The 27,517-nt window shown below is 41.7% G+C and overlaps 1 protein-coding gene across 3 annotated transcripts in view; it reads left to right on the top strand.

Moving 5' to 3' along the window:
* Positions 1 to 362: 362 nt before the first annotated feature.
* Positions 363 to 27,517, top strand: part of LOC148479130 (uncharacterized) — a 102,333-nt gene continuing 75,178 nt past the window's right edge. For 2 of the 3 annotated variants that reach the window (XM_088454917.1, XM_088454916.1), the window contains exons 1-4: positions 363 to 532; positions 17,668 to 18,319; positions 18,624 to 18,750; positions 22,599 to 23,194. In XM_088454917.1, coding sequence (XP_088311043.1) covers positions 507 to 532; positions 17,668 to 18,319; positions 18,624 to 18,750; positions 22,599 to 23,194 — 1,401 coding nt within the window. In that variant the 5' untranslated portion in view covers positions 363 to 506. Of the gene's footprint in view, positions 544 to 17,667; positions 18,320 to 18,623; positions 18,751 to 22,598; positions 23,195 to 27,517 lie in introns of all 3 variants that reach the window. The other variant, XM_088454918.1, reaches the window with a different exon arrangement.

Here is a 27,517-nt window from a genome sequence, read left to right as displayed (position 1 = left end):
ATGTACTGTACACCCAGCGCCCCCATCTCTGTATCATGTGTAACTACAGACAGGACAATGTCACACGCTGTATATATGTGCTGCACCTCTGTAGGTGTATACTGTACTGTACACCCAGCACCCCCATCTCTGTATCATGTGTAACTACAGACAGGACAATGTCACACACTGTATATATGTGCTGCACCTCTGTAGGTGTATACTGTACTGTACACCCAGCACCCCCATTTCCTATTTTATGTGTAAAATAAATTAATTTCCCCTTAGGAATGCAGTTTACGCGGAACCTACTGTCTCAAGACGGGGAAGCAGATGAACGTGCACAGATGTACCGCGCTGTATCCCGGGAGATGTAGTCCGCGCTCTCAGGGATGCCGCAGAATGCCGGAAGTGGGCGGAGCGGGCTGGCAGTGTCAGGCCGCAGCTGGAGGCGGTGATAGCGGCTGTGTCATCGGGAAGATCCCGAGGCTCGGGCACAGCATAGGCCGCATCCACCGGGAGGAGGGATGGGATGTGAGAGACGGCCGGACAGGTGACTCTGAGGCGGGTAACCCTATATATACACACAAATATACAGAGACCATTATAACTGTACAGTACATATACCGGTATAATACTGCAGACTTACAGTACATACACAGATATATAATACTGTACATACAGATATATAATAGTGCAATGGTACAATACACACAGCAATATATTAGTACTGTATATACAGAGCTGTATTATATACATAGATATATAATACTGTACATACAAATATATTAGTGCAATGGTACAGTACATACACAGCTGTATATTAGTACTGTACATACAGAGCTGTAATACATACATAGATATACAATACTGTACATAGATATATTAGTGCAATAGTAATGTACATACAGAGCTGTATATTAGTACTGTACATACAGAGCTGTATATTAGTAATGTACATACAGAGCTGTATATTAGTACTGTACATACAGAGCTGTATATTAGTAATGTACATACAGAGCTGTATATTAGTACTGTACATACAGAGCTGTATATTAGTACTGTACATACAGAGCTGTATATTAGTACTGTACATACAGAGCTGTATATTAGTACTGTACATACAGAGCTGTATATTAGTAATGTACATACAGAGCTGTATATTAGTACTGTACATACAGAGCTGTATATTAGTACTGTACATACAGAGCTGTATATTAGTACTGTACATACAGAGCTGTATATTAGTACTGTACATACAGAGCTGTATATTAGTAATGTACATACAGAGCTGTATATTAGTAATGTACATACAGAGCTGTATATTAGTAATGTACATACAGAGCTGTATATTAGTACTGTACATACAGAGCTGTATATTAGTACTGTACATACAGAGCTGTATATTAGTAATGTACATACAGAGCTGTATATTAGTACTGTACATACAGAGCTGTATATTAGTAATGTACATACAGAGCTGTATATTAGTACTGTACATACAGAGCTGTATATTAGTACTGTACATACAGAGCTGTATATTAGTAATGTACATACAGAGCTGTATATTAGTACTGTACATACAGAGCTGTATATTAGTACTGTACATACAGAGCTGTATATTAGTAATGTACATACAGAGCTGTATATTAGTAATGTACATACAGAGCTGTATATTAGTACTGTACATACAGAGCTGTATATTAGTACTGTACATACAGAGCTGTATATTAGTAATGTACATACAGAGCTGTATATTAGTAATGTACATACAGAGCTGTATATTAGTACTGTACATACAGAGCTGTATATTAGTACTGTACATACAGAGCTGTATATTAGTAATGTACATACAGAGCTGTATATTAGTACTGTACATACAGAGCTGTATATTAGTAATGTACATACAGAGCTGTATATTAGTACTGTACATACAGAGCTGTATATTAGTAATGTACATACAGAGCTGTATATTAGTAATGTACATACAGAGCTGTATATTAGTACTGTACATACAGAGCTGTATATTAGTAATGTACATACAGAGCTGTATATTAGTAATGTACATACAGAGCTGTATATTAGTACTGTACATACAGAGCTGTATATTAGTAATGTACATACAGAGCTGTATATTAGTACTGTACATACAGAGCTGTATATTAGTAATGTACATACAGAGCTGTATATTAGTAATGTACATACAGAGCTGTATATTAGTACTGTACATACAGAGCTGTATATTAGTAATGTACATACAGAGCTTTATATTAGTAATGTACATACAGAGCTGTATATTAGTAATGTACATACAGAGCTGTATATTAGTAATGTACATACAGAGCTGTATATTAGTACTGTACATACAGAGCTGTATATTAGTACTGTACATACAGAGCTGTATATTAGTAATGTACATACAGAGCTGTATATTAGTAATGTACATACAGAGCTGTATATTAGTACTGTACATACAGAGCTGTATATTAGTAATGTACATACAGAGCTGTATATTAGTAATGTACATACAGAGCTGTATATTAGTACTGTACATACAGAGCTGTATATTAGTAATGTACATACAGAGCTGTATATTAGTAATGTACATACAGAGCTGTATATTAGTAATGTACATACAGAGCTGTATATTAGTACTGTACATACAGAGCTGTATATTAGTAATGTACATACAGAGCTGTATATTAGTACTGTACATACAGAGCTGTATATTAGTAATGTACATACAGAGCTGTATATTAGTAATGTACATACAGAGCTGTATATTAGTAATGTACATACAGAGCTGTATATTAGTACTGTACATACAGAGCTGTATATTAGTAATGTACATACAGAGCTGTATATTAGTAATGTACATACAGAGCTGTATATTAGTACTGTACATACAGAGCTGTATATTAGTACTGTACATACAGAGCTGTATATTAGTACTGTACATACAGAGCTGTATATTAGTACTGTACACAGAACTGTAATACATACACAGATATATAATACTGTACATACACATATATAATAGTGCAGATGTACAGTACATACACAAGCTGTATATTAGTACTGTACATACAGAGCTGTAATTATTATTATTATTATTATTATTATTATTATTATTATCCTTTATTTATATGGCACCACAAGGGTTCCGCAGCGCCTTACAAAGTACAAAAACAAGTGAGCACACAAGACAACAGTTATTAACAGTACAGATAATGCAGGACAAGTACATGATTTATACACAATGCTGCATAACACCTAAATAAGCAGCAGGGTGTCAGTAATCAGGTTTAGGTGCCATTGTAAATGAAAGTAAAAGTAAGGCAAGAAGAAGCACGTGAGGAAAGAGGGCCCTGCTCGCGAGAGCTTACATTCTGAGGGGAGTGTCAGACAAACAGGGGTGACACAGATGGGCTATATAGTGAGGAAGGAGCATAGAGTAGTGGGTTAGGATGAGCGCTGGAAAGCATAGATATAATACATAGATATATAATACTGTACATATAGATATATGATAGTACAGTTGTACAGTACATACACAGCTATATATTAGTACTGTACATAGATATATAATACTACAGAGGTACAGTACATACACAGCTTTATATTAGTACTGTACATACAGAGGATATAATATTACAGAGGTACAGTACATACACAGAAATATAATGTACATACAGATATTTAATATAGAGGTATAGTACATACACAGATATAAAATACAGTGGTACAGTGCATAGGTATATAATACTGTACATACTGATATATTACATAGGTACTGAACATACAGAGGTGCAATACATACACATATATATATATATATATATATATATATATATATATATATATATATATATAATAATACTGCACATACAGATATATACTACAGAAGTAAGGTGCATACACAGGTATATAATAATACTGTACATACAGATATATAATATTTCAGAGCTACAGTACATACTCAGCTCTATAATATAGTACATACAGAAATACATTACAGAAGTACAGTGTGTGTTTTTTATGTATATATATATATATATATATATATATATATATACACACACTTTAGTGATAAAAAATACATAGATCTATAATAATACAGAGCATAAATTAGCTATGTAAAGATTGTGTTATAATGATATAATTACAGGTAATCATCCCTGTCCTACTATTATTACATGATATGATCTATAAATACATCATATAAAAATAATAAATAATAATAATGTATAGCTAGAGACATGGATTAGCGGGCCCTGCTCACAAGCTTACACTCTATAGGAAACACTACAGCTCATTCATTTCAATACACTAACCTTATCGTCCATTTATCGGAAAGTAGTGAACAAAAGAAGCTAGTTTGTGATAATATATATATATATATATATATATATATATGTATAATTATTTGGCAAAATAAACGTGTTTTGTACCCGTACGAATTGTTTACAAATAAAATGTAGTTTTTTTGAAGTGTACGATTGGCTGTAATAATAGTATTTTGAGGACTTAAATTCGTCGGTTGGCGGTAATTTGTGAATACGGAAAAACTTTAAAAAAATGATAGAAAGTAATTGTTTTCCAGGAAATGACTGTTCCACATAAATTGGGGGTACGTTAAAATGGGAGAAAGTATATTTTCATGTCGTAAAAGCACAATGTTAAAAACCATTAAAACAGCTCCTGTAATGTTAAAAATACTTGACGCATCCATACCGCCCCCGAAACACCAGACCCAATACGTAAAACCAATTTTCAACCTTTTTTTTTCTCTCTAAAAATTTCACTGGTTGCTTTGTGCCAAACTACGCATCTTTACATTTTTCTGGGGGGGACTATTTCGCCGACTATTGAATCCGATCCTCTGTTGTTGTAGTTTTGACTGAACTTTTTGCAAAGACTGGAAGTTTTGTTTTGGGTTGTTACCTTGCTGTAGTGTGAAACTACAACCAATGAGTCAGGCGCTGGAAGGGATGGCATGGCGCACCAGGATGTTGTGGTAGCATTTGGAGTCCATGATTCCTTCGATTCCAACGAAGTCACCAACTGTAGCACCTCCGAAACATCCCCAGACCAAAATGGGACCTCTTCAATGCTTGACTGTGGGCTGAATGCGAGCTCGCTGGTTTCACGACGAACGAACTTACACCTCTTGGACCCAAACACCTCAAACTTTGATTCGTTTATGAAAAGAACCTTCCTCCACTGACTAGTGGTTCAGCTCCTGCGCTTTTTTGCCCACAATAGCCTCTTCTTTTTATTTATGGGCCTAACCAATGGTTTTTGGGCTGCAACACATCCCTTCATGCCAGCCGCTTCAAGGCGGCGTTTGACGGCCGCGATTTACCTGCTTCTCTTTTTCGTTTCCATCAGAGCAGCGCGGATCTGACAAGCTGTTTGGAATTTGTCCTATTTGGAACACACTCTGATAACTTTGTCCTTCTGATTTGTGGTCACTTCTCCAGGTGGTGGGCGATCACATACACTATTGTTTACGGCGTATCTCTTGAGGGTACACTGCACGCCACAACGAGAAGCCTTCTCCAGGCAAGATATGTCACGCAATCTGTGTCCTGCATTTCGCAAAGTGACTATGGTAGATCGCTTTTTTCGATTGAGATTGAGAACGCCTTCCTGGGACAGGACCACTTTACATGCTTTCACAAGTGTATCACAATACAAGGCGAACACCGTAATTCTTCCACTGTGTATGTGTTAATAAATCGTTTTCAATACAGCATTGTGCATGTATATGATATCGCTACGAGCACCTCATGACCTTGCGGGCATTATTTGCTTATTTTTGGGGACCAAACATTATCCGACTATTAGCATACCTTCCAACTTCTTTACCCCAGTAAAAGCGCCATGCGTCTGAAATTTGGGGCTGTGGCTTCGCAGTTAGGGAGCTTGAAATCGTCGGTTTGTACAGGAGGATGGTATAGTACAGGAAGGGTTTGTACAGGAGGATGGTATAGTACAGGAAGGGTTTGTACGGGAGGATGGTATAGTACAGGAAGGGTTTGTACAGGAGGATGGCATAGTACAGGAAGGATTGTACGGGAGGATGGTATAGTACAGGAAGGGTTTGTACAGGAGGATGGCATAGTACAGGGAGGATTGTACGGGAGGATGGTATAGTACAGGGAGGATGGTATGGTACAGGAAGGATTGTACGGGAGGATGGTATAGTACAGGAAGGATTGTACGGGAGGATGGTATAGTACAGGAAGGATTGTACGGGAGGATGGCATAGTACAGGAAGGATTGTACGGGAGGATGGCATAGTACAGGAAGGATTGTACGGGAGGATGGTATAGTACAGGAAGGATTGTACGGGAGGATGGCATAGTACAGGAAGGATTGTACGGGAGGATGGCATAGTACAGGAAGGATTGTACGGGAGGATGGCATAGTACAGGAAGGATTGTACGGGAGGATGGTATAGTACAGGAAGGATTGTACGGGAGGATGGTATAGTACAGGAAGGATTGTACGGGAGGATGGTATAGTGCAGGAAGGATTGTACGGGAGGATGGCATAGTACAGGAAGGATTGTACGGGAGGATGGTATAGTACAGGAAAGATTGTACGGGAGGATGGCATAGTACAGGAAGGATTGTACGGGAGGATGATATAGTACAGGAAGGATGGTATGGTACAGGGAGGATGGTATGGTACAGGAAGGATTGTACGGGAGGATGGTATAGTACAGGAAGGATTATACGGGAGGATGGCATAGTACAGGAAGGATTGTACGGGAGGATGGTATAGTACAGGAAGGATTGTACGGGAGGATGGTATAGTACAGGAAGGATTGTATGGGAGGATGGTATAGGACAGGAAGGGTTTGTACGGGAGGATGGTATAGTACAGGAAGGATTGTACGGGAGGATGGTATAGGACAGGAAGGATTGTACGGGAGGATGGTATAGGACCTTTAAGGATTGTACAGGAGGATGGTATAGGACAGGAAGGATTTTACAGGAGGATGGTATAGGACAGGAAGGATTGTACAGGAGGATGGTATAGGACAGAAAGGATTGTACGGGAGGATGGCATAGTACAGGAAGGGTTTGTACGGGAGGATGGTATAGTACAGGATATAAGTACGGGAGGATGGTATAGTACAGGAAGGGTTTGTACGGGAGGATGGCATAGTACAGGAAGGGTTTGTATGGGAGGATGGCATAGTACAGGAAGGGTTTGTATGGGAGGATGGCATAGTACTGGAAGGATTGTACGGGAGGATGGTATAGTACAGGAAGGATTGTACGGGAGGATGGCATAGTACAGGAAGGGTTTGTATGGGAGGATGGCATAGTACAGGAAGGGTTTGTATGGGAGGATGGCATAGTACAGGAAGGATTGTACGGGAGGATGGTATAGTACAGGAAGGATTGTATGGGAGGATGGTATTTTACAGGAGGATGGCATAGTACAGGAAGGGTTTGTATGGGAGGATGGCATAGTACAGGATATTAGTACGGGAGGATGGCATAGTACAGGAAGGGTTTGTACGGGAGGATGGCATAGTACAGGAAGGGTTTGTATGGGAGGATGGCATAGTACAGGAAGGGTTTGTATGGGAGGATGGCATAGTACAGGAAGGATTGTACGGGAGGATGGTATAGTACAGGAAGGATTGTACGGGAGGATGGCATAGTACAGGAAGGGTTTGTATGGGAGGATGGCATAGTACAGGAAGGGTTTGTATGGGAGGATGGCATAGTATAGGAAGGATTGTACGGGAGGATGGTATAGTACAGGAAGGATTGTATGGGAGGATGGTATAGTACAGGAAGGATTGTATGGGAGGATGGTATTGTACAGGAGGATGGCATAGTACAGGAAGGGTTTGTATGGGAGGATGGCATAGTACAGGAAGGATTGTATGGGAGGATGGTATAGTACAGGAAGGATTGTACAGGAGGATGGCATAGTACAGGAAGGATTGTACGGGAGGATGGTATAGTACAGGAAGGATTGTACAGGAGGATGGCATAGTACTGGAAGGGTTTGTATGGGAGGATGGCATAGTACAGGAAGGGTTTGTATGGGAGGATGGCATAGTACAGGAAGGATTGTACGGGAGTATGGTATAGTACAGGAAGGATTGTACGGGAGGATGGCATAGTACAGGAAGGGTTTGTATGGGAGGATGGTATAGTACAGGAAGAATTGTACGGGAGGATGGCATAGTACAGGAAGGGTTTGTATGGGAGGATGGTATAGTACAGGAAGGGTTTGTATGGGAGGATGGTATAGTACAGGAAGGGTTTGTACGGGAATGTTGGCACTGATTCCTAGATGCATGGTGTACCTGAGGTTATGTGGCAGCCCTGATTCCTAGAAGCATGGTGTACCTGAGGTTATGTGGCAGCACTGATTCCTAGAAGCATGGTGTACCTGAGGTTATGTGGCAGCACTGATTCCTAGAAGCGTGGTGTACCTGAGGTTATGTGGCAGGACTGATTCCTAGAAGCGTGGTGTACCTGAGTTTATGTGGCAGCACTTATTCCTAGAAGCGTGGTGTACCTGAGGTTATGTGGCAGCACTGATTCCTAGAAGCGTGGTGTACCTGAGGTTATGTGGCAGCACTGAATCCTAAAAGCATGGTGTACCTGAGGTTATGTGGCAGCACTGATTCCTAGAAGCATGGTGTACCTGAGGTTATGTGGCAGCACTGATTCCTAGATGCATGGTGTACCTGAGGTTATGTGGAAGCACTGATTCCTAGAAGCATGGTGTACCTGAGGTTATGTGGCAGCACTGATTCCTAGAAGCATGGTGTACCTGAGGTTATGTGGCAGCACTGATTCCTAGAAGCATGGTGTACCTGAGGTTATGTGGCAGCACTGATTCCTAGAAGCATGGTGTACCTGAGGTTATGTGGAATCACTGATTCCTAGAAGCATGGTGTACCTGAGGTTATGTGGCAGGACTGATTCCTAGAAGCATGGTGTACCTGAGGTTATGTGGCAGCACTGATTCCCAGAAACATGATGTACCTGAGGTTATGTGGTAGCACTGATTCCCAGAAGCATGGTGTACCTGAGGTTATGTGGCAGCACTGATTCCTAGAAGCATGGTGTACCTGAGGTTATGTGGCAGCACTGATTCCTAGAAGCATGGTGTACCTGAGGTTATGTGGCAGCACTGATTCCTAGAAGCATGGTGTACCTGAGGTTATGTGGCAGCACTGATTCCCAGAAGCATGATGTACCTGAGGTTATGTGGTAGCACTGATTCCCAGAAGCATGGTGTACCTGAGGTTATGTGGCAGCACTGATTCCTAGAAGCATGGTGTACCTGAGGTTATGTGGCAGCCCTGATTCCTAGAAGCATGGTGTACCTGAGGTTATGTGGCAGGACTGATTCCTAGAAGCATGGTGTACCTGAGGTTATGTGGCAGGACTGATTCCTAGAAGCAGTATACCTGAGGTTATGTGGCAGGACTGAATCCTAGTAGCATGGTGTACCTGAGGTTATGTGGCAGCACTGATTCCTAGAAGCATGGTGTACCTGAGGTTATGTGGCAGCCCTGATTCCTAGAAGCATGGTGTACCTGAGGTTATGTGGCAGCACTGATTCCTAGAAACATGGTGTACCTGAGGTTATGTGGCAGCACTGATTCCCAGAAGCATGGTGTACCTGAGGTTATGTGGCAGCACTGATTCCTAGAAGCATGGTATACCTGAGGTTATGTGGCAGCACTGATTCCCAGAAGCATGATGTACCTGAGGTTATGTGGCAGGACTGAATCCTAGAAGCATGGTGTACCTGAGGTTATGTGGCAACACTGATTCCTAGAAGCATGGTGTACCTGAGGTTATGTGGCAGCACTGATTCCTAGAAGCATGGTTTACCTGAGGTTATGTGGCAGGACTGATTCCTAGAAGCATGGTGTACCTGAGGTTATGTGGCAGGACTGATTCCTAGAAGCATGGTGTACCTGAGGTTATGTGGCAGGACTGATTCCTAGAAGCATGGTGTACCTGAGGTTATGTGGCAGCACTGATTCCTAGAAGCATGATGTACCTGAGGTTATGTGGCAGAACTGATTCCTAGAAGCATGGTGTACCTGGGTTTATGTGGCAGGACTGATTCCTAGAAGCATGGTGTACCTGAGGTTATGTGGCAGGACTGATTCCTAGAAGCATGGTGTACCTGAGGTTATGTGGCAGGACTGATTCCTAGAAACAGTATACCTGAGGTTATGTGGTAGGACTGATTCCTAGAAGCATGGTGTACCTGAGGTTATGTGGCAGGACTGATTCCTAGAAGCAGTATACCTGAGGTTATGTGGCAGGACTGAATCCTAGAAGCATGGTGTACCTGAGGTTATGTGGCAGCACCGATTCCTAGAAGCATGGTGTACCTGAGGTTATGTGGCAGCACTAATTCCTAGAAGCATGGTGTACCTAAGGTTATGTGGCAGGACTGATTCCTAGAAGCAGTATACCTGAGGTTGTGTGGCAGGACTGAATCCTAGAAGCATGGTGTACCTGAGGTTATGTGGCAGCACTGATTCCTAGAAGCATGGTGTACCTGAGGTTATGTGGCAGGACTGATTTCTAGAAGCATGGTGTACCTGAGGTTATGTGGCAGCACTGATTCCTAGAAGCATGGTGTACTTGAGGTTATGTGGCAGGACTGATTCCTAGAAGCAGTATACCTGAGGTTGTGTGGCAGGACTGAATCCTAGAAGCATGGTGTACCTGAGGTTATGTGGCAGCACTGATTCCTAGAAGCATGGTGTACCTGAGGTTATGTGGCAGCACTGATTTCTAGAAGCATGGTGTACCTGAGGTTATGTGGCAGCACTGATTCCTAGAAGCATGGTGTACCTGAGGTTATGTGGCAGGACTGATTCCTAGAAGCATGGTGTACCTTAGGTTATGTGGCAGCACTGATTCCTAGAAGCATGGTGTACCTGAGGTTATGTGGCAGCACTGATTCCTAGAAGCATGGTGTACCTGAGCTTATGTGGCAGCACTGATTCCTAGAAGCATGGTGTACCTGAGGTTATGTGGCAGCACTGATTCCTAGAAGCATGGTGTACCTTAGGTTATGTGGCAGCACTGATTCCTAGAAGCATGGTGTACCTGAGGTTATGTGGCAGCACTGATTCCTAGAAGCATGGTGTACCTGAGGTTATGTGGGCAGCACTGATTCCTAGAAGCATGGTATACCTGAGGTTATGTGGCAGCACTGAATCCTAGAAGCATGGTGTACCTGAGGTTATGTGGCAGCACTGATTCCTAGAAGCATGGTGTACCTGAGGTTATGTGGCAGCACTGATTCTTAGAAGCATGGTGTACCTGAGGTTATGTGGCAGCACTGATTCCCAGAAGCATGATGTACTTGAGGTTATGTGGCAGCACTGATTCCCAGGAGCATGGTGTACCTGAGGTTATGTGGCAGCACTGATTCCTAGAAGCATGGTGTACCTGAGGTTATGTGGCAGCACTGATTCCCAGAAGCATGGTGTACCTGAGGTTATGTGGCAGGACTGAATCCTAGAAGCATGGTGTACCTGAGGTTATGTGGCAGGACTGAATCCTAGAAGCATGGTGTACCTGAGGTTATGTGGCAGCACTGACTCCTAGAAGCATGGTGTACCTGAGGTTATGTGGCAGCACTGATTCCTAGAAGCATGGTGTACCTGAGGTTATGTGGCAGCACTGATTCCTAGAAGCATGGTGTACCTGAGGTTATGTGGCAGGACTGAATCCTAGAAGCATGGTGTACCTGAGGTTATGTGGCAGCACTGATTCCTAGAAGCATGGTGTACCTGAGGTTATGTGGCAGCACTGATTCCTAGAAGCATGGTGTACCTGTGGTTATGTGGCAGCACCGATTCCTAGAAGCATGGTGTACCTGAGGTTATGTGGCAGTACTGATTCCTAGAAGCATGGTGTACCTGAGGTTATGTGGAAGCACTGATTCCTAGAAGCATGGTGTACCTGAGGTTATGTGGCAGCACTGGTTCCTAGAAGCATGGTGTACCTGAGGTTATGTAGCAGGACTCATTCCTAGAAGCATGGTGTACCTGAGGTTATGTGGCAGGACTGATTCCTCGAAGCTGTATACCTGAGGTTATGTGGAAGCACTGATTCCTAGAAGCATGGTGTACCTGAGGTTATGTGGCAGGACTGATTCCTAGAAGCATGGTGTACCTGAGGTTATGTGGCAGCACTGATTCCTAGAAGCATGGTGTACCTGAGGTTATGTAGCAGCTCTGATTCCTTGAAGTATACTGTGTTGTGGAAGTTTTTGCCCCTTCCTAACGTCTTCTGTTTTTGCATATGGGTCATTCCATGTCGGGTGGAGCCGTGCTCTCCCACCTGACCATCTGTTGCTGTGATAGAATATTACAGAGACGTTGCTTATATACATCAAACTAACTTTGCGAACGTTTTAGTTCACCACATGCAATGCTACTAATGGTCCCCCCAAGTGAGGGCAGAGAATAATGTCACTGGCTCCGCGGCACACTCTCGACAAAGTTGTGTGAGTGGAGACGTTTGTAGAACTTTTGGCGCTGATTTAAAAAAAATCGAAGCCCCAAGACTCCGTTGCTCTTATTTCTTACACAGCATGAAGCCAAAGTAGTCAATAAATCTGACATGTAAAATTTATTATTGAATTTACCTGCTTTTATATCTCCAAAGGAAAACATCATGTTAGTATGACATAATTTTAGTATGATATCATTTTAGTATGACATCATGTTAGTAACAAATCATGTTAGTATGACTTCATGTTAGCAACAAATCATTTTAGTATGACATCATTTTAGCAACAAATCATTTTAGTATGACATCATGTTAGTAACAAATCATGTTTGTAACCTATCATGTTAGTATGACATCAATTTAGCAACAAATCATGTTAGTATGACATCATGTTAGTAACAAATCATGTTAGTATGACATCATGTTAGTAACAAATCATGTTAGTATGACATCATGTTAGTAACAAATCATGTTAGTATGACATCATGTTAGTAACAAATCATGTTAGTATGACGTCATGTTAGTAACAAATCATGTTAGTATGACATCACGTTAGTAACAAATCATGTTAATATGACATCATGTTAGTAACAAATCATGTTAGTATGACATCATGTTAGTATGATGTCATGTTAGTAACAAATCATGTTAGTATGACGTCATGTTAGTAACAAATCATGTTAGTATGACATCATGTTAGTAACAAATCATGTTAGTATGACGTCATGTTAGTAACAGATCATGTTAGTAACAAATCATGTTAGTAACAAATCATGTTAGTATGACGTCATGTTAGTAACAAATCATGTTAGTAACACATCATGTTAGTATGACGTCATGTTAGTAACAAATCATGTTAGTAACAAATCATTTTAATATGACATCATGTTAGCAACCAATCATGTTAGTATGACATCAATTTAGCAACAAATCATTTTAGTATGACATCATTTTAGCAACAAATCATGTTAGTATGACATCATGTTAGTAACATATCATGTTAGTATGACATCATGTTAGTAACCAAACATGTTAGTATGACATCATGTTAGTAACATATTATGTTAGTATGACATGTTAGTAAGAAATCATGTTAGTATGACGTCATGTTAGTAACAAATCATGTTAGTATGACATCATGTTAGTAACAAATCATGTTAGTATGACATCATGTTAGTAACAAATCATGTTAGTATGATGTCATGTTAGTAACAAATCATGTTAGTATGACGTCATGTTAGTAACAAATCACGTTAGTATGACGTCATTTTAGTAACAAATCACGTTAGTATGACGTCATGTTAGTATGACGTCATGTTAGTAACAAATCATGTTAGTATGACGTCATGTTAGTAACAAATCATGTTAGTATGACGTCATGTTAGTAACAAATCACGTTAGTATGACGTCATGTTAGTAACAAATGATGTTAGTAACAAATCATGTTAGTATGACGTCATGTTAGTAACAAATCATGTTAGTATGACGTCATGTTAGTAACAAATCATGTTAGTAACAAATCATGTTAGTATGACGTCATGTTAGTAACAAATCATGTTAGTAACAAAACATGTTAGTATGACGTCATGTTAGTAACAAATCATGTTAGTATGACGTCATGTTAGTAACAAATCACGTTAGTATGACATCATGTTAGTAACAAATCATGTTAGTAACAAATCATGTTAGTATGACGTCATGTTAGTAACAAATCATGTTAGTAACAAATCATGTTAGTATGACATCATGTTAGTAACAAATCATGTTAGTATGACGTCATGTTAGTAACAAATTATGTTAGTAACAAATCATGTTAGTATGATGTCATGTTAGTAACAAATCATGTTAGTATGACGTCATGTTAGTAACAAATCATGTTAGTATGACGTCATGTTAGTAACAAATCACGTTAGTATGATGTCATGTTAGTAACAAATCATGTTAGTATGACGTCATGTTAGTAACAAATCATGTTAGTATGACGTCATGTTAGTAACAAATCATGTTTGTAACAAATCATGTTAGTATGACATCATGTTAGTAACAAATCATGTTAGTATGACGTCATGTTAGTAACAAATCATGTTAGTAACAAATCATGTTAGTATGACGTCATGTTAGTAACAAATCATGTTAGTAACAAAACATGTTAGTATGACGTCATGTTAGTAACAAATCATGTTAGTATGACGTCATGTTAGTTAGAAATCACGTTAGTATGACATCATGTTAGTAACAAATCATGTTAGTAACAAATCATGTTAGTAACAAATCATGTTAGTAACAAATCATGTTAGTATGACATCATGTTAGTAACAAATCATGTTAGTATGACATCATGTTAGTAACAAATCACGTTAGTATGACATCATGTTAGTAACAAATCACGTTAGTATGATGTCATGTTAGTAACAAATCACGTTAGTATGATGTCATGTTAGTAACAAATCATGTTAGTATGACATCATGTTAGTAACAAATCATGTTAGTATGACATCATGTTAGTAACAAATCATTTTAGTATGATGTCATGTTAGTAACAAATCATGTTAGTAACAAATCATGTTAGTAACAAATCATGTTAGTATGACATCATGTTAGTAACAAATCATGTTAGTATGACGTTATGTTAGTAACAAATCATGTTAGTATGACGTCATGTTAGTAACAAATCATGTTAGTAACAAATCATGTTAGTAACAAATCATTTTAGTATGACATCATGTTAGTATGACATCAATTTAGCAACAAATCATGTTAGTATGACATCATGTTAGTAACAAATCATGTTAGAATGACATCATGTTAGTAACAAATCATGTTAGTATGACATCATGTTAGTATGACATCATGTTAGTAACCAAACATGTTAGTATGACATCATGTTAGTATGACATCATGTTAGTATGACATCATGTTAGTAACAAATCATGTTAGTATGACATCATGTTAGTAACAAATCATGTTAGTATGACATCATGTTAGTAACAAATCATGTTAGTATGACGTCATGTTAGTAACAAATCACGTTAGTATGACGTCATGTTAGTAACAAATTATGTTAGTATGACGTCATGTTAGTAACAAATTATGTTAGAATGACGTCATGTTAGTAACAAATCATGTTAGTTACAAATCATGTTAGTATGACGTCATGTTAGTAACAAATCATGTTAGTATGACGTCATGTTAGTAACAAATCATGTTAGTATGACGTCATGTTAGTAACAAATCACGTTAGTATGACGTCATGTTAGTAACAAATTATGTTAGTATGACGTCATGTTAGTAACAAATCATGTTAGTATGACATCATGTTAGTAACAAATCATGTTAGTATGATGTCATGTTAGTAACAAATCATGTTAGTATGACGTCATGTTAGTAACAAATCATGTTAGTAACAAATCATGTTAGTATGACGTCATGTTAGTAACAAATCATGTTAGTATGACGTCATGTTAGTAACAAATCACGTTTGTATGACGTCATGTTAGTAACAAATCATGTTAGTATGACATCATGTTAGTAACAAATCATGTTAGTAACAAATCATGTTAGTATGACGTCATGTTAGTAACAAATCATGTTAGTAAGACATCATGTTAGTATGACGTCATGTTAGTAACAAATCATGTTAGTATGACGTCATGATAGTAACAAATCATGTTAGTATGACGTCATGTTAGTAACAAATCATGTTAGTAACAAATCATGTTAGTAACAAATTATTTTTGTATGACATCATGTTAGTAACAAATCATGTTAGTAACCAATCATGTTAGTATGACATCAATTTAGCAACAAATCATGTTAGTATGACATCATTTTAGCTACAAATCATGTTAGTAACACATCATGTTAGTAACAAATCATGTTAGTATGACATCATGTTAGTAACCAATCATGTTAGTATGACATCATGTTAGTAACCAATCATGTTAGTATGACGTCATGTTAGTAACAAATCACGTTTGTATGACGTCATGTTAGTAACAAATCATGTTAGTATGACGTCATGTTAGTAACAAATCATGTTAGTAACAAATCATGTTAGTATGACGTCATGTTAGTAACAAATCATGTTAGTAACAAATCATGTTAGTATGACATCATGTTAGTAACAAATCATGTTAGTAACAAATCATGTTAGTATGATGTCATGTTCGTAACAAATCACGTTAGTATGACGTCATGTTAGTAACAAATCACGTTAGTATGACGTCATGTTAGTAACAAATCATGTTAGTATGACGTCATGTTAGTAACAAATCATGTTAGTAACAAATCATGTTAGTATGACATCATGTTAGTAACAAATCATGTTAGTAACAAATGTTAGTATGACGTCATGTTAGTAACAAATCATGTTAGTATGACGTCATGTTAGTAACAAATCACGTTAGTATGACGTCATGTTAGTATGACGTCATGTTAGTACCAAATCTTGTTAGTAACAAATCATGTTGGTAACAAATCATGTTAGTATGACGTCATGTTAGTAACAAATCATGTTAGTAACAAATCATGTTAGTATGACGTCATGTTAGTAACAAATCATGTTAGTAACAAATCATGTTAGTATGACGTCATGTTAGTAACAAATCATGTTAGTATGACGTCATGGTGTAGTATGACATCTCTACACCATCACACTGCTAAAATATCAGACCCCTAACTCCTCTGTTTCCCGTGATCACATTACCAGAAGTTGCTCTTACGAATCTCGCATTTAATTTTTGCTTATTTTTGAAGTCCAATAGCAGAAATAGATCGTCGTCATTAAAAAGAACAAATTTCAGAATACAACAAACTTTTTCTTGCCTCTGTAGTGTTCATTCTAGCACCTGCACCTGTTACAACCTGTCCAGTTCCTCTTTCCTTCCTGGGGTGTCGCTCTCTGCTCTGGTGCTTCTAGTACACAAACTACTGAATCTTAGCAGTTTGTTGCATCAGATGAGTGTGCTAGAAGCACCAGAGTAGTTAGCGACACCCCAGACAGGAGAGAGGAACTGTACGGGTTGTGACACGTGCAGGGTGCTAGAACGAAGACTACCTCTGTACTGCAGTTTTTCTTTTGCGTTTCGTCGTCCTTTTGTCATATTTTTGCTCCACTTGTGCTCGATACTAACGTTTCCTCTCTGTTCAGGAGGTCAGGAGCAGCCATGGAAGACAGGAATGTGGGCACTGAGCTGGTGAAGATCGAGGCCCCAGACATTATGCCTGACCAGGCCAGGGTGGACTTACAGCTGCAGGGTCAGTTTAAGTGTGAGCCGCCATTAGATGGAGACGACGTGGTCCTGCAGGATTCCATGGACTGCCTGGTGGATTATAATTTAGGGACCCAGCTCACGGTAGAGCAGGAGATACAGATCGGGGACGCGGCTCCACCATGTCTGAACTACGATCTGAGTTTCCTGCCTAGGAAGACCCCTAAACCACGACAGAGGAAACTGTCCGGAGAACGTAATTTTAACTGTGGACAATGCGGCAAAAGCTTCCTACGTAGCACCGACCTGGCGAAGCATGAGAAAGCCCACACGGATGAAAGAACATACATGTGCAACATCTGTGGGAAGAACTTCCGGAGGCACACGTCACTGCTGATCCACGTACGCATCCACACTGGAGAGCGGCCCTATCAGTGTACGCAGTGTGGAAAGAGCTTCATACAGAGACAGCACCTGACCACCCACCAGCGGACACACACAGGGGAGAAGCCCTTTCAGTGTATCGAGTGTGGAAAGGGTTTCCGATGGAGGTCAGAGCTCCTCAAACATCAGAAGAACCACACGGAAAAGGTAAAAACAATACTACGGAAAAAATGCCGCCATGTCATATGCTTGAAGATGTGAGGTGGAAATAGGTTCAGTGTGAGAGCTGTATGTGAAACAGCGATAGTGTCTTGGAGGGTCTGATGTTTATGGTGGCGGTCAGAGTAGGCTGCGGGTCCTGCAGAAGATCTGTAGATGAGCCCATAGGGACCGGGAGGAGAAGACGGAGCAGCGAGCCAGTTACTGTTCAATAAATGCTCCCATGTTCTATTCCTCACACCCGCTCGTCAGCCTCCATTGTAATATGTGTTTGTGTCTTTTCTGTTCACAGTCCACCATGGGCTTTGAAGACCTGGCTTCCTCTTTCTCTAAAGAAGAGTGGATGGAGCTGGAGGAATGGCAGAAGGAACTGTACAGGAACGTCATGAAGGAGACATCTGAGACGTTGATATCTCTTGGTAAGGCCAGACAGTTAACCTCTATGTACAGCTCTTCTGCAGGAGACTCGTCACGATATCTGTTACTCAGTTCATAAAAAGTTATATAAAGAACATTAAAGGGGTGCAGGCTACATGCACAAATAGGAACGTCAATCTGATTGTAGTTTTTGGGATCAGCTCTCCCATCCAGGTAATTAGTAAAACTACATAGTTCCCCTTCCTAAACTGTCCCCTGTGCTTTGGTGTGAGTAGTCACTGTGCTTTGGTGTGAGTAGTCACTGTGCTTTGGTGTGAGTAGTCACTGTGCTTTGGTGTGAGTAGTCACTGTGCTTTGGTGTGAGTAGTCGCTGTGCTTTGGTGTGAGTAGTCGCTGTGCTTTGGTGTGAGTAGTCGCTGTGCTTTGGTGTGAGTAGTCGCTGTGCTTTGGTGTGAGTAGTCGCTGTGCTTTGGTGTGAGTAGTCGCTGTGCTTTGGTGTGAGTAGTCGCTGTGCTTTGGTGTGAGTAGGCCCTTGTGCTTTGGTGTGAGTAGTCGCTCTGCTTTGTTGTGAGTAGTCGCTGTGCTTTGGTGTGAGTAGTCGCTGTGCTTTGGTGTGAGTAGTCGCTGTGCTTTGGTGTGAGTAGTCGCTGTGCTTTGGTGTGAGTAGTCGCTGTGCTTTGGTGTGAGTAGTCGCTGTGCTTTGGTGTGGTGTGAGTAGTCGCTGTGCTTTGGTGTGGTGTGAGTAGTCGCTGTGCTTTGGTGTGAGTAGTCGCTGTGCTTTGGTGTGAGTAGTCGCTGTGCTTTGGTGTGAGTAGTCGCTGTGCTTTGGTGTGAGTAGTCGCTGTGCTTTGGTGTGAGTAGTCGCTGTGCTCTGGTGTGAGTAGTCGCTGTGCTTTGGTGTGAGTAGTCACTGTGCTCTGGTGTGAGTAGTCACTGTGCTCTGGTGTGAGTAGTCACTGTGCTCTGGTGTGAGTAATCACATTAGCGGGTTACTCGACCCAAAGAACTCTGCTCAGTCTGTTCCTCCGGCTGGGGAATTCTGAACGTGGTTCTAATTGTTGGGAAAACCTGATTGGACGAGGTTCTTAATTTTATGTCTCAGCCAATCAGATGTGTTCTAATATCTGCCTTATACTTTGTTAATTTTCTGAATTCATCAGGGCTGGTGAGGCGTGTACATACATGGTGAGGCGTGTACATACATGGTGAGATGTGTACATACATGGTGAGGCGTGATGAGCTATGTACATACATGGTGAGGGCTGGTGAGATGTGTACATACATGGTGAGGCGTGATGAGCTGTGTACATAGATGGTGAGGTGTGTACATAGTGAGATGTGTACATACATGTTGAGGCTTGATGAGATGTCTACATACATGGTGAGTCATGATGAGATGTGTACATGGTGAGATGTGTACATACATGCTGAGGGGTGGTGAGATGTGTCGCTGTGCTTTGGTGTGAGTAGTCGCTGTGCTTTGGTGTGAGTAGTCGCTGTGCTTTGGTGTGAGTAGTCGCTGTGCTTTGGTGTGAGTAGTCGCTGTGCTTTGGTGTGAGTAGTCGCTGTGCTTTGGTGTGAGTAGGCCCTTGTGCTTTGGTGTGAGTAGTCGCTCTGCTTTGTTGTGAGTAGTCGCTGTGCTTTGGTGTGAGTAGTCGCTGTGCTTTGGTGTGAGTAGTCGCTGTGCTTTGGTGTGAGTAGTCGCTGTGCTTTGGTGTGAGTAGTCGCTGTGCTTTGGTGTGAGTAGGCCCTTGTGCTTTGGTGTGAGTAGTCGCTCTGCTTTGTTGTGAGTAGTCGCTGTGCTTTGGTGTGAGTAGTCGCTGTGCTTTGGTGTGAGTAGTCGCTGTGCTTTGGTGTGAGTAGTCGCTGTGCTTTGGTGTGAGTAGTCGCTGTGCTTTGGTGTGGTGTGAGTAGTCGCTGTGCTTTGGTGTGGTGTGAGTAGTCGCTGTGCTTTGGTGTGAGTAGTCGCTGTGCTTTGGTGTGAGTAGTCGCTGTGCTTTGGTGTGAGTAGTCGCTGTGCTTTGGTGTGAGTAGTCGCTGTGCTTTGGTGTGAGTAGTCGCTGTGCTCTGGTGTGAGTAGTCGCTGTGCTTTGGTGTGAGTAGTCACTGTGCTCTGGTGTGAGTAGTCACTGTGCTCTGGTGTGAGTAGTCACTGTGCTCTGGTGTGAGTAATCACATTAGCGGGTTACTCGACCCAAAGAACTCTGCTCAGTCTGTTCCTCCGGCTGGGGAATTCTGAACGTGGTTCTAATTGTTGGGAAAACCTGATTGGACGAGGTTCTTAATTTTATGTCTCAGCCAATCAGATGTGTTCTAATATCTGCCTTATACTTTGTTAATTTTCTGAATTCATCAGGGCTGGTGAGGCGTGTACATACATGGTGAGGCGTGTACATACATGGTGAGATGTGTACATACATGGTGAGGCGTGATGAGCTATGTACATACATGGTGAGGGCTGGTGAGATGTGTACATACATGGTGAGGCGTGATGAGCTGTGTACATAGATGGTGAGGTGTGTACATAGTGAGATGTGTACATACATGTTGAGGCTTGATGAGATGTCTACATACATGGTGAGTCATGATGAGATGTGTACATGGTGAGATGTGTACATACATGCTGAGGGGTGGTGAGATGTGTACATGGCGAGATGTACATACATGGTGAGGCGTGGAGAGATGTGTACATACATGGTGAGGCATGATGAGATGTGTACTTACATGGTGAGGCATGATGAGATGTGTACATGGTGAGATGTGTACATACATGCTGAGGGTGGTGAGATGTGTACATACATGGTGAGGCGTAGTGAGCTATGCACATACATGGTGAGGCGTGGTGAGATGTGTACATACATGGTGAGGTGTGGTGAGATGTGTACATACATAGTGAGGTGTGGTGAGATGTGTACATACATGGTGAGGCGTAGTGAGCTGTGTACATACATGGTGAGGCGTGGTGAGGTGTACATACATAGTGAGGTGTGGTGAGATGTGTACATACATGGTGAGGCGTGGTGAGATGTGTACATACATGGTGAGGCGTAGTGAGCTATGTACATACATGGTTAGATGTGTACATACATGGTGAGGCGTGGTGAGATGTGTACATGCATGGTGAGGCTTGGTGAGATGTGTACATACATGGTGAGGCGTAGTGAGATGTGTACATACATGGTGAGATATGTACATACATGGTGAGGCGTAGTGAGCTGTGTACATACATGGTGAGATGTGTACATACATGGTGAGGCGTGGAGAAATGTGTACATACATGGTGAGGCATGATGAGATGTGTACATACATGGTGAGGCGTGGTGAGATATGTACATACATGGTGAGGCGTAGTGAGCTATGTACATACATGGTGAGATGTGTACATACATGGTGAGGCGTGGTGAGATGTGTACATGCATGGCGAGGCTTGGTGAGATGTGTACATACATGGTGAGGCGTAGTGAGATGTGTACATACATGCTGAGGCATAGTGAGCTGTGTACATACATGGCGAGATATGTACTTACATGGTGAGGCGTGGTGAGATGTGTACATACATGGTGAGACGTAGTGAGATGTGTACATACATGGTGAAATGTGTACACACATGGTGAGGCACGGTGAGATGTGTACATAAATGATGAGGCGCGATGAGATGTTTACACACATGAGAAGGAGCTGTGGGGCAGTAATGGTAACCACTACCCCAACCATTGTGCGGCTAGGAAATGACATAGGCGATGGGTACACAGACGATTATTGGAGAGACTTGCTATGGTAATCTCTTATGCCTGGGGGAGGATGTATGTATTTGCATGTACATTACGGGACTTTATCTGTTACTGATCCCATGTTACACGCTCCTATGTTCTTGTTGTCTCCTGCCCAGGTGAGGGGTTGGTGGAGAAGGCCATCATTGAGAAGACGACAGATGACCTGGATGCGGCTGCCAGCTTGGCTGTGGAATGTACCGATAACTTACCGCTTTGTGTAGAAGGAGCAGAGGCGTGTAACGACACTCTGAGCGCTGGGGACGGACCACTGGGGCCATCTACGGACATTGCCGAGGGGAAGACGGCAGCTTTTACTGAGGGGGTAGATAAAATCCGCATGAAATTTCTAGACCGGTCAAATGCCAACAGCACGGAGCGGGCGCACGCCTGTGCCGAGTGTGGCAAAGTCTTTTACAATAAGAGGACATTGAAAGCTCACTTGAGGGCTCACCTTGGGGAAAGGTCATACATTTGTAACGTGTGCGGGAAATGCTTTAGACGGCACACATCGCTGCTCATCCACGAGCGCATCCACACCGGGGAACGGCCTTACCACTGCACGCAGTGCGGCAAGAGCTTCGTACAGAGGCAGCACCTCAACACGCACCAGAAGACTCACACCGGGGAGAAGCCCTTCCAGTGCCAGGAGTGCGGCAAAGGCTTCCGCTGGCGATCCGAGCTGGTCAAACACCAAAAGGTCCATGAGGAAGAGGTGGGTGTGATCATTGGTGCTATACGTAGACCCTGAAACAGGAACACTGCATCCTAACGCTTAATGGGGCCAATGCCAGGCTGAACACATGTCGGTTTTGTGTGCGTATATTGCATCTGTTTGCTCTGTGCGACTACATGGAATCGGGAGTTTCAGAGTTTTCCGCAATTCAGTTGCATGATGTCCACTTGCAGCTGAAGGCGCATACCTGGGTGGTGGTGGGGCGGTGTGACATAGGCAAAGTTTGCCTCATTTGGATTATATATTGATAAGAACTAAATAATAATTGACACTAATATATATATCTATAATATATCTATATATATAATCTCTATCCCAAAGGACCGGCACTCCGCTGGATATAGCTAAGTGCTCCAGTGCCCTCTGAATTCTGTACACAACAACTATTGAGGCAACGGAACTTGGAGTCATGCAAAAAAGTTTTAATGTGATCCCTCACATCACACCAGCGTTTCGGGGCTCACATTCCCCTTTGTCAAAGGGGCGTGGGAGCCCTGAAACATTGGTCTGATGTGAGGGATCACATTAAAACTTTTTTGCATGACTCCAAGTTCCGCTGCCTCAATACTTGTTTATATATCTATATCCAAGGGTTGGCTGGCACATGCCTGGGGTGTCACCTCACATGTAGGGCAGCATATGTATAATCCAAATAGATAGAAAAATAGAGAGCACTCACCAGGGTCTTTATATAGAAAGGGAGTTTCTTCACAGAGAATTAATACTCCTTCAGCCGACGTTTCGGTCACAGCACATGACCTTCATCAGGACGGGAACATCATTATCTCTTTGTAACATCTTTCTTCCTTGCGCGTTAAACAGCCCTTCTAGTTCTGCCATGACGTGGCATGGCTCTTTAGCGCCAAGCATCTTTTATTGCAACTTTTCACCATCAAATGCGTCTTATTTGCATGCGATTAGGACGCACAAGCAGCTTCTGCTGAGTAATATGATATACAGCATGCCTATGTTCTGTGTGTGACTGCGGGTGTATCTATGTGTAATGCTACGTTACAGTGTTACAGCCGCTGCTGAGTAATATGATATACAGCATGTCTATGTTCTGTGTGTGACTGCGGGTGTATCTATGTGTAATGCTACGTTACAGTGTTACAGCCGCTGCTGAGTAATATGATATACAGCATGTCTATGTTCTGTGTGTGACTGCGGGTGTATCTATGTGTAATGCTACGTTACAGTGTTACAGCCGCTGCTGAGTAATATGATATACAGCATGTCTATGTTCTGTGTGTGACTGCGGGTGTATCTATGTGTAATGCTACGTTACAGTGTTACAGCCGCTGCTGAGTAATATGATATACAGCATGTCTATGTTCTGTGTGTGACTGCGGGTGTATCTGTATGTGTAATGCTACGTTACAGTGTTACAGCTGCTGCTGAGTAATATGATATACAGCATGTCTATGTTCTGTGTGTGTGACTGCGGGTGTATCTATGTGTAATGCTACGTTACAGTGTTACAGCCGCTGCGGAGTAATATGATATACAGCATGCCTATGTTCTGAGTGTGACTGCGGGTGTATCTATGTGTAATGCTACGTTACAGTGTTACAGCCGCTGCTGAGTAATATGATATACAGCATGTCTATGCTCTGTGTGTGACTGCGGGTGTAATTATGTGTAATGCTACGTTACAGTGTTACAGCCGCTGCTGAGTAATATGATATACAGCATGTCTATGTTCTGTGTGTGACTGCGGGTGTATCTGTATGTGTAATGCTACGTTACAGTGTTACAGCCGCTGCTGAGTAATATGATATACAGCTTGTCTATGTTCTGTGTGTGACTGCGGGTGTATCTATGTGTAATGCTACGTTACAGTGTTACAGCCGCTGCGGAGTAATATGATATACAGCATGTCTATGTTCTGTGTGTGACTGCGGGTGTATCTATGTGTAATGCTACGTTACAGTGTTACAGCCGCTACTGAGTAATATGATATGCAGCATGTCTATGTTCTGTGTGTGACTGCGGGTGTATCTATGTGTAATGCTACGTTACAGTGTTACAGCCGCTGCTGAGTAATATGATATACAGCATGTCTATGTTCTGTGTGTGACTGCGGGTGTATCTATGTGTAATGCTACGTTACAGTGTTACAGCCGCTGCTGAGTAATATGATATACAGCATGTCTATGCTGTGTGTGTGACTGCGGGTGTATCTATGTGTAATGCTACGTTACAGTGTTACAGCCGCTGCTGAGTAATATGATATACAGCATGTCTATGTTCTGTGTGTGACTGCGGGTGTATCTATGTGTAATGCTACGTTACAGTGTTACAGCCGCTGCTGAGTAATATGATATACAGCTTGTCTATGTTCTGTGTGTGACTGTGGGTGTATCTATGTGTAATGCTACGTTACAGTGTTACAGCCGCTGCTGAGTAATATGATATACAGCATGTCTATGTTCTGTGTGTGACTGCGGGTGTATCTGCATGTGTAATGCTACGTTACAGTGTTACAGCCGCTGCTGAGTAATATGATATACAGCATGTCTATGCTGTGTGTGTGACTGCGGGTGTAATTATGTGTAATGCTACGTTACAGTGTTACAGCCGCTGCTGAGTAATATGATATACAGCATGTCTATGCTCTTGTGTGTGACTGCGGGTGTATCTATGTGTAATGCTATGTTACAGTGTTACAGCCGCTGCTGAGTAATATGATATACAGCATGCCTATGTTCTGTGTGTGACTGCGGGTGTATCTATGTGTAATGCTATGTTACAGTGTTACAGCTGCTGCTGAGTAATATGATATACAGCATGCCTATGTTCTGTGTGTGACTGCGGGTGTATCTGCATGTGTAATGCTACGTTACAGTGTTACAGCCGCTGCTGAGTAATATGATATACAGCATGCCTATGTTCTGTGTGTGACTGCGGGTGTATCTATGTGTAATGCTACGTTACAGTGTTACAGCCGCTGCTGAGTAATATGATATACAGCATGTCTATGTTCTGTGTGTGACTGCGGGTGTATCTATGTGTAATGCTACGTTACAGTGTTACAGCCGCTGCTGAGTAATATGATATACAGCATGCCTATGTTCTGTGTGTGACTGCGGGTGTATCTGCATGTGTAATGCTACGTTACAGTGTTACAGCCGCTGCTGAGTAATATGATATACAGCATGTCTATGTTCTGTGTGTGACTGCGGGTGTATCTATGTGTAATGCTACGTTACAGTGTTACAGCTTCTGCTGAGTAATATGATATACAGCATGTCTATGTTCTGTGTGTGACTGCGGGTGTATCTATGTGTAATGCTACGTTACAGTGTTACAGCTGCTGCTGAGTAATATGATATACAGCATGCCTATGTTCTGTGTGTGACTGCGGGTGTATCTGCATGTGTAATGCTACGTTACAGTGTTACAGCCGCTGCTGAGTAATATGATATACAGCATGTCTATGTTCTGTGTGTGACTGCGGGTGTATCTGCATGTGTAATGCTACGTTACAGTGTTACAGCTTCTGCTGAGTAATATGATATACAGCATGCCTATGTTCTGAGTGTGACTGCGGGTGTATCTATGTGTAATGCTACGTTACAGTGTTACAGCCGCTGCTGAGTAATATGATATACAGCATGCCTATGTTCTGTGTGTGACTGCGGGTGTATCTATGTGTAATGCTATGTTACAGTGTTACAGCCGCTGCTGAGTAATATGATATACAGCATGCCTATGTTCTGTGTGTGACTGCGGGTGTATCTGCATGTGTAATGCTACGTTACAGTGTTACAGCTTCTGCTGAGTAATATGATATACAGCATGTGTATGTTCTGTGTGTGACTGCGGGTGGCTACGTTACAGTGTTACAGCCGCTGCTGAGTAATATGATATACAGCATGCCTATGTTCTGTGTGTGACTGCGGGTGTATCTATGTGTAATGCTACGTTACAGTGTTACAGCCGCTGCTGAGTAATATGATATACAGCATGTCTATGTTCTGTGTGTGACTGCGGGTGTATATGCATGTGTAATGCTACGTTACAGTGTTACAGCCGCTGCTGAGTAATATGATATACAGCATGCCTATGTTCTGTGTGTGACTGCGGGTGTATCTATGTGTAATGCTACGTTACAGTGTTACAGCCGCTGCTGAGTAATATGATATACAGCATGTCTATGTTCTGTGTGTGACTGCGGGTGTATCTATGTGTAATGCTACGTTACAGTGTTACAGCCGCTGCTGAGTAATATGATATACAGCATGTCTATGTTCTGTGTGTGACTGCGGGTGTATCTATGTGTAATGCTACGTTACAGTG

This window comes from Taudactylus pleione, unplaced genomic scaffold (assembly GCF_031769625.1).
Source record: "Taudactylus pleione unplaced genomic scaffold, aTauple2 ptg000635l, whole genome shotgun sequence".
NCBI lineage: Eukaryota > Metazoa > Chordata > Amphibia > Anura > Myobatrachidae > Taudactylus > Taudactylus pleione.
Note: the sequence above shows the minus strand (reverse complement) of the source record. Positions and strands in the feature narration are given on the sequence as shown.